This window comes from Dermacentor variabilis, chromosome 4, assembly GCF_050947875.1.
Source record: "Dermacentor variabilis isolate Ectoservices chromosome 4, ASM5094787v1, whole genome shotgun sequence".
Classification (NCBI taxonomy): domain Eukaryota; kingdom Metazoa; phylum Arthropoda; class Arachnida; order Ixodida; family Ixodidae; genus Dermacentor; species Dermacentor variabilis.
The window spans coordinates 146,568,242-146,585,523 of NC_134571.1; the positions used below are offsets into that span (position 1 = coordinate 146,568,242).

A 17,282-nucleotide genomic window follows, 5' to 3' on the forward strand; every position below is an offset into this window, starting at 1 on the left:
TTCAGACTCGCTGCGCTCCATAGCCGCCAGCCAACACTGCACTAACTGCTTCCGGTACCCTTGCTTAACGCACTTAATGATGCCGGCATCCAGCGGCTGCAGCCGGCTTGTGCAGTTGGGCAGAAAAAGAACATCCTTTATGTTCCTCAGGCTGGACGTATCTGGTGGGTGGCATGGTGCGTTGTCCACGAAAAGCAATATTTTCCTCGCCCTAGCACCCATTTTGTTATCCAGGTGCTGCAAAAGATTGCTGAAGAGTGAAGACTTCATCCACACCTTTTTGTTGAAGTTGTAGCTGCACGGCAGCGTCTTCAAGTTCTTAAAGCACCGTGGCTTTGTAAACTTTCCAACAACGAGCACGGGCAGCCTCTCAGAACCGTCCTCGTCAGCACAGAATAGTGCCGTCACATGCTCTTTACTACGCTTGCCACCATGACAGCTGTCGACCTTAAACGCAAGGGTTTGCTCGGGCTGCACATGGTAAAAAATAACGCTTTCATCGGCATCGAAAACGTTGCAGGGCTTGTATGCAGCAATCATCTCCAGCAGCGAGTCCATCCCCTCGTTCACCGTCGAAACGTCCACGGAAGTGCTTTCTATGCAGGAGCGGCTGTACGCAATCCTGTTTCGTTTTTTAAAGTGATCCAGCCACCCGTTCGATGCCTGAAAGTTGTCAATGCCCAGACGCAATGCCACAAGGTCCGCCTTTTCTTTTAGAATGGTGTCGTCAACGTTGATCGCAGAGCTCCGTGCTTGTACAGCCACTTGACGAGAACTTTTTCGAACTTCTCATGCTGTCCTTCTTTTGCCGCTTTCCGCTTGAGCCCGAACTTGTTGGCATTCTGCAGTATCACCGCTCTGTTTGCCAGGATCGTCTTAAGCAAAGATTCGAGTATCTTAAGGTGCCGGACAATGCTGATTTTCGTGACTCCATGCCACTTTTCCGCTTCCTCGATAATATTCAGCTTATCGCCGAGCGACAGAACTGTCCGCTTTCGGGACATTGTGCATCGCGTTGCTCCACGCAACTCAAAACCTCTGCAGAACGCTGGTCGCTAGGATTACGATGAAGAACACGTGCGATAAACCTAAGCCTCTCCGCACTACCGTGTCAGCGATCTGCTGCTGGGAAATTGGAAGGAGAAAAGAGCTTCCCCAGCGCAACGAGAGGAGACGCCGGCGAGAAGAGAGGGAGAAAAGTGATTGCGGAGAAGAAAAGGCACTTTTTCATCACAGCAAGCGTCGCAGGCGGCTGCTGGTGGGGGAGAGGAAAGCGAGGGGAGAGGTGGAGACGAAGCGAGGAGGGACCCGTGGCACTTTTCATTCGTCCGCCATTCCGTCCTGCATTTCATGAAGGTCGTCATATAACGCAGGTCAAGCGAAAAATTGTGTCGGATAACCGGGGTTTTTAATGCATTGCTTCTATGGGGACTTCGCCGGGAGCGTGCTAATCCACCATAAAACCCGGGTCACCACAAAACCGGGGGACGTATAGCCGGGGTTCCACCGTACTGTTTAAGCAGGTACGGTTTAACGAGGTTTTACTGTACTACAGGCTCCTCCTTGTGAGTCCAAGCACACTCGTGCAGCACATGTACCCATCACGGCACATAAACTTCCTGTCAACCACTGTGATGCAATGCTCTGACTTGCTGCACAGTGAAGACATCATCAGGGCCAGGATAATGTAACAGATTTATTAAACTGTCATCCCTTGTCACACTTCGTCAGTGGTGACGGCAGTGCTCCAACCCCGTTTTCAACGAAATCAGCTCGCCATGAGCAGCGAATGAGTGGCACAGAATTGAGCTGAAGGAATTGTTACATTATATTACCAGCCCAGGTGTCTGTGATGCAAATGTAGAGGCAACCAATGTTCCAAGCTGAGAGAAATCTTTTGTTAGTTTCTTTGTGGAGACAGACAAGCTGGGATGCTGTGGTCAGTGATTTGGCTAGGTTACTGCAGAGGTTACCATTTCTTTGTCGCATACAATAGGTTTAAATACCGCGATGGTGGCTGGAAAGGAGGGTAAGGGTGCTGGAAATGGGAAGACGGCGCCAAGAGGTGGTAACACGTACCGCCTCGTGGAACAAGTGATGATGTTATCAGACCACATGACAGAGCGAAAACTACACACCTGCCAGAGCGTGGCGTGATGTACTGGTGCTCAGTTGGCCAATGTGGCAGAGCAGACATCAAAGCTTCGCTGACACCAATATCCACAGCGCAGTAGGCCTGCCTGTTAATTTGCTCACACCGTTGGGTATCTCAAGGGAGTAGCTTCCATTTACAAGCACCAATTCCCGACGTCGTCAATTACCCCTGTGACATGCCAATAACATAACTGGAGCAAGAACAGCAGGCAGATTTATTAAACGAGGCTGCTGCAAGGGAGTAAATGTGATGCGAGACTCAATCGGAAATTCTGCGCGTCTAGCAGGTTCCGCACCAGTGCAGCATCTGGGAACTGACAGCTACAGATTTGTTGCTGACAAGTGGCAAAGGCTTTATTTACAGCATTTGAGCTTCAAAACACTGATGCATATGGCCAGCACGCACTTCTGCACTGCCTGAAGCACACAACAGACAGCGCTGGAGGAAGTGAATCTAATGCTGACAAGGGTTGCGCACCCTCAACACTGTGAACGTGGAAGTGAATGGACAGAGTTCAATGCATACAGACTGCAAGCTCGTGAACCAATGCAACACACTGACAAGGAGCCAGGGTTCGGATGCTGGAACAAAAAGGCAGTCCCTCCACTTGCTCTTCGCTACCAGCCATTTTTAACAGCGACTTTTGGCACAAAACTGAAGAAAAACTCGTCCCACGGTGCTTACAAAAATGCTTATCATCAAAATTATCATAAATGAAAATCATCGCAATCCTGCCATCCAGGCCAACGACCTAAGCTCTCTCACGCATATCACTCAGTTCCGCTGCTCGTTCCCAACCATCTTGTGCAGCTTGGAGAAGTCTGTTGTGCAGTTTACACAGTACAAGCCTTCGTGGACATTTTTTTGCCATGGTTTTGTACTAGTTGTGAATGTATTACTTAGAAAGTGTTAGCAGAAGGGTCCAAGATTAGCCTGTAAAAAATGGTCAGTGCGTCTTGAAAAGTTTGGCGCAGTATATCAAGCGTAACACAAGTGAAGCAGACCTAGGCTTGCAAATACAGGGAGGTATCCTGTTAGCGTTCACATTGAGAACATTTCCATTTTGTCTGCTGCCAAAGTTCTGATTGGCTTGGCTGGAGTACCAGTGAGAAAGATACAGGCTCACATAGCCAGTTCCCTTCTTAATGGTTCAGCTCCAGCCAATCAGCTCCAGCCAATCAGCAGCAGCCGAAACGGACAGTCCACTGGGTGGACAATTGCAGAATACCTCCCCAATTATACCGTGCAAGCAAGCAACAAAGCAGTCAGATGTTCATTCGTGCAATGGGCAATAGGATAAATAGGTGACGTATTATGTCACTTATAAAGCAACTAGATTCGAATTTATCACTCTTGTGTTGCTTGCTCAGTATTACAGTCGAACCTGCTTATAACAAACTTCATTACAATGAAATTCTTGATATAACAAAGTATTAAATTTCAGTGTACCTACCGTATTTACTCGCATTATGATCGCACCACTGAATTTTGTCGTCAAAATTCGATTTTTTTTATTTCCTGTGTAATGATCGCACCCCAAACTTGCTGCAGCGATATGTCGTGTGCCAAGTCTAGCTAATTAACGATCGCACTTACCATCTGTCGAATGCTACGCGAATGACTCTTCAAGACGAACCAAGCGGTCTGCACGCACCAAACATCCTTAAGTAGATGTCTCATTTCATTACTTTCATCACTTTCCGCACTTCCATGACAAAAAGAGGTACAACCAAACTTTCCTTTATTATGTGTAGGCTTTATAATGGTTGTGGTCAACAACAAAAAAAAGGTGCCTTTCGATTTTTCTTATCTGCACTCGTAGGCAAGCAAGAAATCGCGAGCAGCAACGACAGTAGCCAAGTTTACACTGATACGTTAGAAGTGTGCCCTATTCATATGCCAACGCTTGTAACACACCTAAGATATTCGCCCACCCTTAGTGGAAATGTGCCTTATTAGGGTAGCAGTGAAGACAAATGCTGCAGTTTCTGCAGCATGCCGGCCATTACTGCAGTCACTGGCAGCTAAGCGCGCCCATCTGTTTCTGTTCCCTCAAAGTGGACATGGCTACGTTATTGCCGCAAACTTGCCGATATTAACGATATTATTCATTACTAATACGGAAGAAACTGTTTCAATGCACCTAATGTACTCACGAGAAGAAAAAAAAAATTGCGTTCGGCTCGCTCTGTCCGCCGCCATTTTTGTTTTGGTGTCCCGCACTACAGACAGCGGCAGCCGCCTATACGCCTCGTGCACCGCCTATAGAGGCGCCACTGGAAGCCACGTAGCGGACGCTTCCAACAGTACACGCGGGAGCAGTAGCAGACGACAACCTTTAGCAGCAAGGATGACTGAAGTTCGCGGCTGCGATTTCTCCTTTGTTCGGGTGCCAGGCTGCTTATTCTGCAGTGACAGCTGTAGGGAAGGTGCTGACCTCTGTGCGAGCGGGTATGAACACAATTTTACCGGTGTTTGGGATAACATGGTCCACATACGTGCAAGGTGTGTCCCGCAGAAAACGCCATGAACCCCATTTACATGGTGTGGAGCTCATGTTCACTAGCCGATAAATTTTGTTGAGTGATGCGATCTCTCAATGGTTTTTTTTTTATTCTACCCTTGCCGCAATGCTGCTTTTGTAGCTGAATAATAAGCACCTGTCGTTAGTGCAGACTTGTATCAAACAAATCCGCACGGTGCAATCTCTGCATATGCCGTTGTGATTTTTCTGCCAATGAATACATGTGACATCGCCATATAAGTGCAGTCGAAGTTGCCTGAAGAAGAGTAATTGCCAATTTATTGATGGAAACGCGTGCACTAGCCAACGAAGTTACCAAACACAGAGGTTAATAAAAATGCGTATTAGTGCTGTACCGCCGATGCAATTCTGCTGCATACGCCGATGAACTACCGTTCCCGCTGCAGTTTGTGTAATTTTAAATTCTCCAAGGGAGCTGCTTGGAAACGAACAAAGCTAAAGACTGACTAACTTTTCAGTACTTTTTTATATTACTAGAGAGAGGTGCCACATGATATATTTAAAGGCAGAGCAGCGCCAGTCAAAGTAGATGAGCGCTGGCGGCAAGGCCCGGTTTAGTCGTCTGCAGCATAAGTATAAGAAAGAATACAGCTGAGTACAAAACTCACATGCAAGAATGGACTACGTTGTTAAACAAACAAATCACTCGGCGTGTTAAGTTTGCTCAGGCAGCATCGAGGTGTGATGACTTTCCAAACGGGACGCGAACTTTTCAGTGAGAAATGGAACAAAAATTCCATATGCAGCAGCTATTAGCAGTTCTCGCCCTGAACTACCTATTTTCTAAACACATTTCTAAAAACGCAAACAATATCTAAGATGCCCTCGGGCAAAAAGAATAAAGCTGTTAAAGAAGCACTTCCTTGGTAACATTCTGATAAGATACAGCGTGATTTATAGCCTTTACAAACAAGGCAGTGTGAAAACTTCGCAGCTCAAAAGAATCAACAAGTTATGCATGGAGCAACTAGCAACAGTTAAACATGTGCGAAGCCACGCATAAAATAGATGCAAAAACATGAAGTGCGCGACAGCTGGTGCGAGGATTTACCGCGCCACATGAAACCAACAATTTCAGTTCTTGCAAACTTCAGTAGCTTTAACATACAATGCAATGCACTCGTGCAGTCGTGCTGCCTAGCTAGCGCAACGTGGTAAAGAAGCAGAAAACAGCATTGCGAACTTTAGCGAAATGCCTTTAAACCTCATGCTGCACTGCAGACGAACTTTGTTGCTCACGCGTCTATGATCGAGTGGAAAAGACACCGACGAGACAAAGGAAAGGATGAGAACAAGAAATTTCCCTTCGAAGCGACGATCCATTTTTGCTACCGTTGCTCCCGCTGATGAGGCTTTGCCGGGAATGATTAGAACCGTATCGCCGGCACGTTTTCACCGGTATTTGAGCCCCCCACCCTGCAACAACTCTTCGACATTCCCTGAAGCTTTGGCCACCCTACACGCGCGAATGGTGTTGCCTGTCTTGCTCTGAAAACGTGAATAAGACAGAGAAGCACGATCAACGGCACAACAAACTACGGCGCACGCCAGGCTCCTCTCCTGCGTGTTCTGCGCAAGGCCGCCACCAGTGGTGCGTCCGTCGGCGTGCACGTTTGTTGACCTGTTGTCATCCCGCAGCAATCGCGGGGATGAAAAAAGAAAAATTTTTTCTACTCGCGGGAAATTTAACCCGCGTAATAATCGCACCCCTGAATTTGCGTCAATTTTTTTTACAAGAAAGTGCGATCATTATGTGAGTACTTGCGTCGGTTGGCAATACGGTAAGTGTTTAAAGATGATTTCAAAATAACACAATTTCACTGCTGCCACAAAGGAATACAGAGACAACAAATGGAAACATGCAGATGCGAACGCACCTCTCTGAAATGGAGTAGCACCATGTTCAATATAAAGTGCACGTGTGAACATCCTATCGCACCCCACGTGCTGTCTGTTTCGAGTGCGAGTGAAAGCATGCGAGGGTGAGCAGAGAGGGATGGTGGGGCTTGATACGAGTGCTGTCTTCCTGTGCTTGCTCAAGGACGGTTCCTTATTTTTTTTTTCCCCCTATTGCAGAGTTAACAATGCATCAGGTTTTGCGAACCCATGCTCCATTGACAAGTGCCACCTAAAAACGGACACACCTCTCTTCCTTCTTTCGTCCTTCATTCTGCAGCCGTACCAGCTACACGGAGGAATGCAACCCGTGTGCCCACACAGTCGCACTTTCCGGATGTTGTCATTTAGATGCGAGCGATACAGTCGCGTGTTCACGGCAAGGAAGATGAAAAACACACAAAAGGAAATACTGCATTTTGGAGGCGACGTAGAGATTTCTCTTTGTCGGCGGTTTTCTCTGCATCAGCGTCTGTTTTACAGACACTGTTCTTACAATACGGTGCTTCGGTGGTGCATGGTTGGAATCTATGTAAAATAGCAACAGCGAGGGCCAATAGTCAACAGTGACATAGTCACGGATAACTCACATGGTGACAACTTATGAACTGATGTGCTGATGGTCGGAATGGATAATTTTTGGGCTTTCACTGGGTGACCTTTCAGAATAACAAACGATTTGCTGCAGTTCCCTGAAGTTCGTTTTATCAGGTCTTCACTTGTTTCGGCTTAAATTGTCAAAAATGGTGCAGCACAGTCAACTCCCATTAATACGAAGTTCACAGGGACCATGAACAACTTTGAATTAAACGAACTTCCAATTAACCACAATGGACAAAAACAGGCATTTTTATCAGTTTATGAAAAAAGATTGGTAACTGCAGTCTGCTTCTACTTGGAGAATCTTGCTACGGAAAGTAAGTTCCATAGATGTGTCGAATGCTTCATCTGCATTGTTCTGTGCAGCAAAAAACCGCTGCATGAGGGCAAGGCCTGCAGCTACATCAGCAGCTTGAGGCTGTGGCTCAGTTTCAACATGGTCGTCGATGCCACTTTCATTACTAGCCTCATGGGGCCGAACAATCTCAATGATCTCAATGTTCATCGGTGCACGACACGTCTCGACTGCACTGTCCAGGGCAACATGCTCTTCGAAACGGACACCACCAAGAGCTGCTCTAAGACAATTGTCATCAAGCTCACTAGACTGCACTTCCCCCGTTGGACAACACAAACCATCCCTTGAAGCGGTTGCAATGAAACCACAAGCCCTGAAGCAGTCGGAAATGGTTTCTTGTTTAATGCGAACCCAAGCTCATCAGTGATGCGACAGCACCTTCTGAAGCCCGATTTTCTTCCTGGTTAAAGCAACACACTAAAGAAGTGCAAATTCTGCTGCATATTTCTTCGAACTATTTCACCATGAGATAAAGAAAGGTCTTAGAAAAAGAAATTTGAAATTTTGATCACGTCGGCCATTTATTTGCCACGTCCCCCTTCATTTTCCAACTTTCTTTACGTTTAAATCCGTACCAGAGATTCGACTATATTAAAATCCCAGAGTTGTCGATTTAATGACTAGCATATCATTTTGAGCAATTTTCAAGCAGACATTTCAACTATTTGATACATGCAATAATAGTAAATGTCCCTAATTTCGTACAATAGGTCCCAAACGCAATGGCCAACAAGAGGAGACTCACCTGTTGCTGAGGGGGACTGAGCACACCCCCAAACCGTGGAGACAGCTGCTGCGGCGCCTCACCACCAGACATTCCACCTCTCTGCGCAGAAGCGACACAAAATAAGAACACATGATTAGAGCTCAACCTTTTCCCTGTTGCACTTTACATGTCTGTAGGAAATTTGACATCTCGTGGGGTGTGCCATACTAACAAGCTTTCATGCAAGGCACCACCCTCTCTCCTGTACCCCTGCCCCCAACCTTTAAGTTACACAACTGGGTCGCGCCATTAAAGGGAACATACCACTCTCAAGCAACATACTCTAGGCCACTAGCATCGCAGGAAGACCTTCCTTTAATCCTAAGATTCTCATGGATGACACTGCAAATATACGACTGCAAACTTTTCACATTTTAGGCAAGCATTTGTGCTGTCCTTTAACATTCATTTAACATTTTCTAAATGCATTTTTCTTACGATACATTTTCATTATACAGGATAACTGAACTCCGCCGTCTCTGATCATCCGACTTTTAATGAAACATAAATAAGCCACACCAGGTGGTTTTGCTCTGAGCAATACTCTGACCACCTTTGCGAGCACCTACATGCAAAAACACAAAGGTCCCAACACAGGGGTGAAACTGATGAGAAAAACTGGGCAGTCATCTCTGCACAACCATCTTTAATGCCGTGCTAGTGGCCATGTGTACAGGAAAGCTGCCCCGTCCCACTCGCTCTGGACACAAAGTCTGACGCCCCAAAATGCTGGAGGGACACCCACGTTGTCACCCTTGTTGCTCGGTGGTCATAAAGAAGCTCACATGTACAGCAGCCACTATGCTACAACACCATTCCATACGGAAAGGACAAGTGAGACTAAACCACACTCAAGGCTTGCCACACACACAGGTATGAGCAGCATACCTGTCTTTCACACTTGCCATGCACAATGAACTGTTTGAAAGACACCTGCAGGCAGCTGGTGCCAATGTTGGTTAAGTACAGGACAGAGAACAGCACAGACTGAACAGTGCAGAACAGCCCAACAGCGCAGACAAACACAAGCAAGATGCTGCTGCCTCGTAGTTGAGGCACACACTAATCCAGCTCCCTACTTTGAATAAATGGTTGGGAATTTACGTACCAAAGTCATGTGTGGTGGAACACAGAATATGGTTGGCTAGTGTCTTGGCTAGTGGCTCTACAGCATATTTCGGCTGGACACGCGTCAACACTGACTAACCAACTTCAACACTTCTGAATTCTTGAGCGGTTAACTAGTGTCTTCTTGGCTAACAGCTCTGCGATGTTAGTGACTGAACACACAAGAACACTGAACCCCGCACCCCTGAGAGTTTAAGAGTGTTGAGCAGTTGGCTAGCGTATGGCTGGCTAACGCTGAGCAGGCAGCTAGGTGGGTTGGGTAGTGTCTCGACTAGTGTCCCAACAACAGCCAAGACAGATTTTCTAAGTACACCTGGGCTGCGTAACACATAGCTAACAAAACAACTCTGCCCCACCCCTTCTCAGGAATGTTCCAAGCGTTCAGCAGTTGGCAGCGGCGAAGACAGGAAGCAAGCGCTTGAGTAGGAGGTGTATGGGGAAGCACGCACCGGTCTGAATATCTTCATCATTCTCTCCTGCAGGTCCCTGCCCTGTGCCTGGCTCAGGTGGTAGCTGTGCTGCACAGCACGCATGCAAGGCCCACTTGGCTCACGCTTTTGTGTCACATGTACAACCACTATCGCTGTGCTCGACATGTGCAAGATACGCACACACGCCATACAAGGCATGTCCATCACCCTGTACGTCCATCACGGGAAGCAAGCTGCAAGATTTCTGCTCGGCCTCCTCTGCAGGCCTGCCCTACGAGGCTCGCTAGTACTGAGGAACTGTCTCTACTTTGCACTGTGAACCAGTCACTATCTCTGCAGTGGATGCCTCTAGGTCATACGAGCACTCTATGTGAATAAATAAAAAGTGAGGCCTCCATACACCTTTTAAAGGGACACTAAAGGCAAACATTAAGTCAAGCTAAAGTGACAGATTAGTGCTCGAGAATCTATAAGGCTTCAACATCATTGCGAACAGAGCCTTAGTAATACAAAAATTGAGGTAAATGCAGGACACAATTAGAGATTCTGTAAGACATTCACGTACTTGCCCATAACAAAGCCATTCCTCATATGAATTTTGTCACTAGTACTCATTTCCATGAATAAAATTCAGTAACCGGCATTCGTGTTGTCTTTCTCTTCTCGTCCGTGTTCAATCGTGCGCTGGAACGATGTTTCATAATGCTAATCCTAACCAACTAGCCCAGCTGTCCATACTTAGCTCAACCACTCATTGCAAAAACATCATTGTACAGGGTGTGTCCGGAAAGTAATGCGATTATATTTTTTCTGACCCTGCTATTGGATATACCTCGATCAGATTGGTTGGGTTAGGTTGAGGGACTGTTAGCTTTTCATCATTGCCTAGCACAGTCTGTTCCAAGCCCCGAGAGCGTCAGGCTCGCTGTTTCTGTGAACCTCCCTATAGTGCTCTGTCACGGTGTGCGAAGGCATCCGCACGCAAACAACGGAACGCGATCAAGTTCTGTGCTAAACTCGATAAGAGTCTTGCCGATACCTACCAAATGATTCAGCAAGCATACGGAAATTCTGCTTTGCCATATTCTCAAGCTTCAAGGTGGTTGAAGGTGTTTAAAGGGGCCTAGAAGACATGGATGATGAATCCCGCTCTGGATGGCCATCAACAAGCAAAAGTGACGAAAATGTGTCTCGCATTCGTTATCATTTGAACACCAACCGTCGAATTAGTGTGCAGATGATAGCACAGACTTTCGATATTCCGAAAACCATGTTGCACGACTTCGCAAGCGACAATTTGAACACGCGGAAAGTGTGCGCAAAGCTGGTTACCAAAATGTTGACTGACGACCGACCCCAAGAACAACCGAGGGGTGAGTGTCAGCGAACTTTTGGAACGCGTGCAAATTGAACCTTTTTTTTTTTTTTTTTTTTTTTTGACAGTGTCATTACTGGCGACGAAACATGGATATCTGAGTATGATCCTGAGATGAAGCGCTAAATTTGCGAATGGCACATTTCGGAGTCCCCTCACCCCAAGAAGGCAAGAATGAGCAAGTCGAAAGTGAAAACAATGCTAATTGTCTTTTTCGACGCTAAGGGTGTGGTTCACAAAGAATTCGTACCCCAAGAGCAGACAGTCAACGCCGCTTACTACGTGGATGTGCTCGAGAGATCGAGATGAAGGGTCCTCCGAGCGCGAAAGGATATCGCCAATACCTGGCAGTTGCACCATGACAACGCTCCCAGCCACACTTCTCTGCGCGTGCAGGAGTTCCTGGCCAAGCACAACTTGGTGACGCTGCCCCAGGCCCCCTAGTTCTGACCGGCGGACTTTTTTCTCTTGCCGAGAATCAAAAGCGCCCTGAAAGCAGTTTGTTTCGGGACCATCGAAGCCAACCAAACTGCCATAACAAAGGCTCTAAAAGAGGTTTCCGTCGACACCTTCCAGGATGCATACAGTGCATGGCAGAGCCGCTCGCAAAAATGTGAAGATGCCAGAGGAGACTACTTCGAAGAATTCTAAAGGTTTGTAACAATCTCTTGAATAAACGTTTTTCTACGGATAAAATTGCATTGCTTTCCGGGCACACCCTGTATTTCATTATATGGGGAAAGAAAATGCTACTTGTTCAGTTCTATTTTACTTTTAGAAAAAAAAACTCATGGGCAGTACGCTTGACCACGAAGCGGGCAGTCGGAACGTTTCATTTTCACTCTGTGTTGCCCGTGCTTTCGCATTTCAGTAGTTTAGTTATTGCATAGTGCTGCACTGGTTTTGCTAGCTCGCGAAACTCACGCAAACTGCCAGTAGCAGAGAATTTCACTTCTATGTGATGTCGCGGGACGGCCGAGTGATCCACACCACTTGACGAAAAGCAGCTGCAGCAGCGAATCCACCACTCCGTTTTCACTTAGTTTCTCCACGGCCGTGCAATAGCATTTTGTGCAAAAAAACCGCACCGCCATCTGTCGGCCGCCATTTTACTCGGTGATGGCAGCAAAGGGCGGTGATGGCATATGCAACATCACCACTCCCCAACTAGGTGGCAGAAGATTTGAATTGCGACAAAGGTATTCGGGCCCTTCAGATGCAATTTTCTCATAAGTCTTGGCACGAAACAAGCGTTGCGGGGTTTCCGGAATGGTATTAAAACAGCCCACGTCGAGTTAGTATTAGCCTTTAGTGTCTCTTTAAAGACCTTGCCAAAAGTGACACGCATAGAACCCTTTACATTTGAGCCTCATCAGTTCAGAAAATAAGACCACTTGGGATGCCATCAGCTCCTGTGAACCCCTATCCTTTAGCATTCAAGTTTTATTTATATAACAGGCACTTGGTCGCATGAAAGAATTTGAACAAGCACAGCACCGACACTGCAAATGTGATAACGGCAGTGATTAGTGAAAAACATTAATAACGCACAAACTACCACAGGCATCTCAACTAATGAGCACAATGTTTACTGTGATCGTCACTTTAGAAAGCAACAGGAATGATGTGTGCTTTTTTTATTATGACACCCCCCCCCCCCCCCTATTTTTTTTGGACTGTTACTTTTCATCAGATCCGCTAGTTTCTCTTTTCATGTCGCCTGCGATGCGACAGCTAGTGCATAAAATATCAATTACTCTAAGAAATGTTTTAGTGCATCCTGCCCACCAGTGCTAAATTTTTCAAGTAGATTCTTTGTACAAGGACGAAATGGAATAAAATCATGATTGTGTGGCGCCCTTGTTAACACACATTTTGCTGCTTGCGATGAAATATATATATATATATATATATATATATTGCACATTAGGAAATTCCTCACTAAAGAAATTTTAGTACAGCACTCCACGCCAGCATTGTGTTCTTTAGCTCTTGTTAGCGGTTGGACCACCCAGTGCTGATCACCGAACTGCTGCCATAACATTCATGCCAATAAGCAATGACAATGATCACCATTATCAATACCATCACAGTGCTTGGATAATTGCAACGAGCTAAGGAAAATTGCTTTCACACCAAGTTTGGGCAGGAAGCACATTTTCACAGTATTACAGTCCTGATCCTTCCACATTGATCGGTTCATAAAAATGGTCCACACTGGAAGTGATTGAGGCCTCTCCACCCGGGAGTGTGACACACACACACACCTATGCAGAGCGCCCTACAGTAGATACCTGAATGGCAATGTTCGGTGGCGCCACGCCGTGGTTCAGCAGCTCGTTGATGCTCTCGGGCCCGAACGTGTCGGGAGGCTGCTGCTGCGTCTGCATGGTAAGCTGCTGCTGTTGCTGCTGAGCCAGCAGACGCTTCTGCTGCTGCTGCAGGAACATCTTCTGCCGGCGCTCCAGAAGGTTGCGCCGCATCTGCACACAAAGAGGGCATGCCATTTCTGTAGAGGCCAAAACACTTTCTGTTCTTATAGCCAAAGCAGCGACACCAACGTCGAAACACTGCTACCAATTGCAGTAGGACAAAAAACTGGTAGATTAGTCCCCTTCACAAGCAGCGCTTATCTGTTCACTCATCTGCTCACCAATTTCGCAGGTTGGCCATCCCTTCCGTTTCAATACTGCTTGATTGAAGATGGCAAAGAGTTGTAACAGAACTTTAGCAGTCTGTCTTGAAACATTAATCGTGCTGTCATATTCAAAGATGTGCAACTTCCACTGCATAAGTTAAACAGTAAAGTGTGCAGCAGACATTTTTCTTAGTCTGTATTCCTTACTTATGCAGTCAGAGCTACAAGTGTAGCCCAATAATGACATCCACAAGGAAGGGCACGACATGCAATGACTGATGGTAAAGGTGATCTCAGCAAAGGCACAGATGCTGAGAGTTTGGAAGGGCAGCTCTCGTGCAGATCACAGTGCACTGCCGGCAGAGCTGCTTACCTGCGGAGACACGGCTGCCATGCTGGCCACACTGGGAGCATACTGGCGCAGCCCTTGTTGCTGCTGCTGCGGCTGCGGCTGTGGCTGCTGACCTGGCTGTGGCTGTTGGGAAGCTAGCCGCAGCCTCTGAGCAGCTGTTGTGCTGTACATAGGAGGAGCTGGCTGGTAGGATGCAGAGGACCCGGGCCCCGCGTAGAGAGAAGTCTGGACACGCCACGAGAGAGACATTGCACTCACTAAATAATCTGGTGAGACAAGAAACAAAAATAAAAATAAAGTTGCAGGCACTGCTAGAGCCCTGCCACCATCAACACATGGTCAACCCCGTGCATTTGTCAGAATTTCTCAAAGCCGAGAAATATTCTGTGTACTGCCTGCATTCCACTGTGCAGCAACCTTTGCACAATACTTACTACCGCGAGCCTGCTTAGCCTTTGCATCGAACAGTGTGACATTTGCTTCGATTTCAGTTGAAACCACGGTCGGGACCACGAAAGCACGACGTAGCAGCCAGGAAAACACAACAGCGAGGAATGTGTCAATGGGGTTCCACTGTAGCGCGGCACGGAAGGGGCTAATGCTACGATGGCATCTACCCCAATCTGCATTGCGGTACATATAATGCACACTCACTGAAAAGCTGATTACTGCTGGAGGAACGCGTTCGAGGAAATTCCAGCTAAAGAGTTGCACATTTAAGAGGAATGTGTCGCGAAAGTTCAGGAGAGTGATGTCCAACAGAGACCCCACTGACCTGCTGCTGTTGCGGCTGCGGGGGCTGTGACTCGAAGCTCATCAGCTGCTGCTGGATGGCGCTGATGGCCATTTTCTCACTCAGGTCGGGCTGCCCCTGCGGACCACCCTGAGGTCCCTGCGAAGGCTGCGCCTGCTGCGGACCGTCCAGGACTTCCTCGAGCAGTCGCAGTAGCACCGTCTCCTCCGAGGCTGTTGTCGTCTCCACACCCGGCTGCAGCTCCTGTTGCAGGCTCCACACCTGCAACCGAGCAGAACAAGTTGAAGGCACACAACCGGGCACTGATGACAGCAGATATTCATGACGGTTTAATAAGGTTAGATTTTAGCGGGGGGGGGGGGGGGGGGGGGGGGTATTTTCCCAACCAACACTGGGCCCATGTGAGAGGCTGTAGTGGGGGGGCTCTGAAATAATTTTTAACACTAGGAATTTTCTTAATGTGCACCAAAATCTAACACAAAATGCAAGCGCTTTGCCATCATGCTCCCATCAAAGTGCCACCACCGTGGCTATGAACTGAACCTGCAACCTGCTCAGCAGCAGAATGCCATCGCTCTACTAGTGTGCCAATGTAGCGGGTCAAGCAATCAGTGCCGCGACACAAAAGTGAGGATGGGTTGGTGGTGATGCGCAGACTTAAAAACCACAAAAGTGAGGATGGGTTGGTGGTGATGCGCAGACTTAAAAGCCAGCTTGTCAATTTATGCAAAGAAGACTGCAGGGGCAATATTCCCGAACAATAATTTTCAGATATGATGATTTAGGTGGCATTAACATGCAATAGCCACTACAGCAATGTGCCGAGCTGGGCATAAAAAAATCGACAGTACCTGCAAAACTGATAATGCAAGGCCCTGAACATAAAGGTAAGCAGCTATTGCTTCTCACACAGTCAACATCAAGGTCAGCAGTGCCATGACCCCTACCCTTCGAGGGCTGGTTAACCAAGATAACTAACAAGTCAACCAGAAGACAAATTCAAGTGCCACTCACATCATCCAGCACTTGCGACAGTAGCTGGTCCGCTGACGCACCCCCCGCCGCAGCAGCCACGGACAGCGACGCTGCGGACGAGGAGTTGACTGCATTCACAATGCTGGCCGGGATGCGCGAATCGTTGAGGAGCTCTGATAGCACTGCACCCGGGCCACTCGCGGCCGTGGCAAAGCTGGACCCTGCCGTGCTCGTTGTGTGCGGCAGGTAAGCCTGAGACGACTGCTGCGACAGCTGTACAGCGCGCCTGGTCGAATCTGGGCTGTTCATGAGAATCTTGCTGAGAAAGCCCTGCTGCTGCTGCTGGATGAGGCCACCACCACCACCAAAGGAGCGCTGCTGCTGAAGCGTCATTGTGCTGGATTCTGTGACAAACAAAAGACAAAAGAGTCCACCACACTCAAATGGGACACCTACACTGAGCCACAGAAAAGTACTAGGGGTGTGCGAATACTCAAATATCCCCCTATTAAATCGAATAGTGAACATTCCAATTCAATTTGTGGATCGAATATCTGCTATTCAATTTTTCTAATATTCGACATATTGGGTAGAGAGACCCGCGCAGTGCCCCATGTCGCACGTGCAGCGGTATCCCTCGTGCTCCATGCCACCCAAACGTGCGTTTCAGTTCCTGTCCACGCTTTCGTCACGTCCCGTCTGAAGCCGCAGTTCTTTTCTTCTTTAAACATTTCAGTTCTGTTTTCGGTGCAACAGGAGCGCCGAGTGTGCTGCGGACTGGCCACGCCAGCAGTGGACCGTCACTGATGCATGAAGCAGCGCACTAGGCTCACCACATCGTGGCCCCAATCAAGAAAAGTGCGCCCAATAGGTTTCTCCGGATGCACTGCACCAACACAATACAGTGGAACCCCGTTCACACGTTTTTCACCGGATCGAGGAAAAAAAACGTAACAGCCGGGAAAATGTAACAATGAGGAAAGCTCCGAAAATGAATGAAAAAAGTGCAACTTCAACTATAGACAATTTATTTCCACCCAGAGTGCGCTTAGAACTTAAAAAAGTCTAGAATGGTGGCTTGCCGTTTCTTTCGCTCGCTAGAAATCACCACACGTTTCTCAATAGCCTGAAAAGCCACATTGCTGTCAGCGTCGCTGTGAGGTGGACGTACCTGTGGAGGAGGTCCAGAGCCGCGACGGCTTCTCCAAAGCTAGGATTTGGCAACTCCCCGCCATCATGCGGCTCATGCTCCTCGTCGTCACCACGCCACGGCAATGGCAACGAACGAAGGAATATCAGCGGGAAATTT

The 17,282-nt window shown here is 47.6% G+C and overlaps 1 protein-coding gene across 19 annotated transcripts in view; it reads right to left on the bottom strand.

Annotated features, from left to right (window-relative positions):
• Window positions 1-17,282, bottom strand: part of LOC142579884 (uncharacterized) — a 654,396-nt gene that overhangs the window by 23,826 nt on the left and 613,288 nt on the right. For 18 of the 19 annotated variants that reach the window (XM_075690530.1, XM_075690537.1, XM_075690531.1 and 15 more), the window contains 6 exons: window positions 16,013-16,377; window positions 15,020-15,259; window positions 14,266-14,469; window positions 13,549-13,737; window positions 9,898-9,966; window positions 8,300-8,380 (listed from right to left, as the gene is read on the bottom strand). In XM_075690530.1, coding sequence (XP_075546645.1) covers window positions 8,300-8,380; window positions 9,898-9,966; window positions 13,549-13,737; window positions 14,266-14,469; window positions 15,020-15,259; window positions 16,013-16,377 — 1,148 coding nt within the window. The remainder of the gene's footprint in view (window positions 1-8,299; window positions 8,381-9,897; window positions 9,967-13,548; window positions 13,738-14,265; window positions 14,470-15,019; window positions 15,260-16,012; window positions 16,378-17,282) is intronic. The other variant, XM_075690533.1, reaches the window with a different exon arrangement.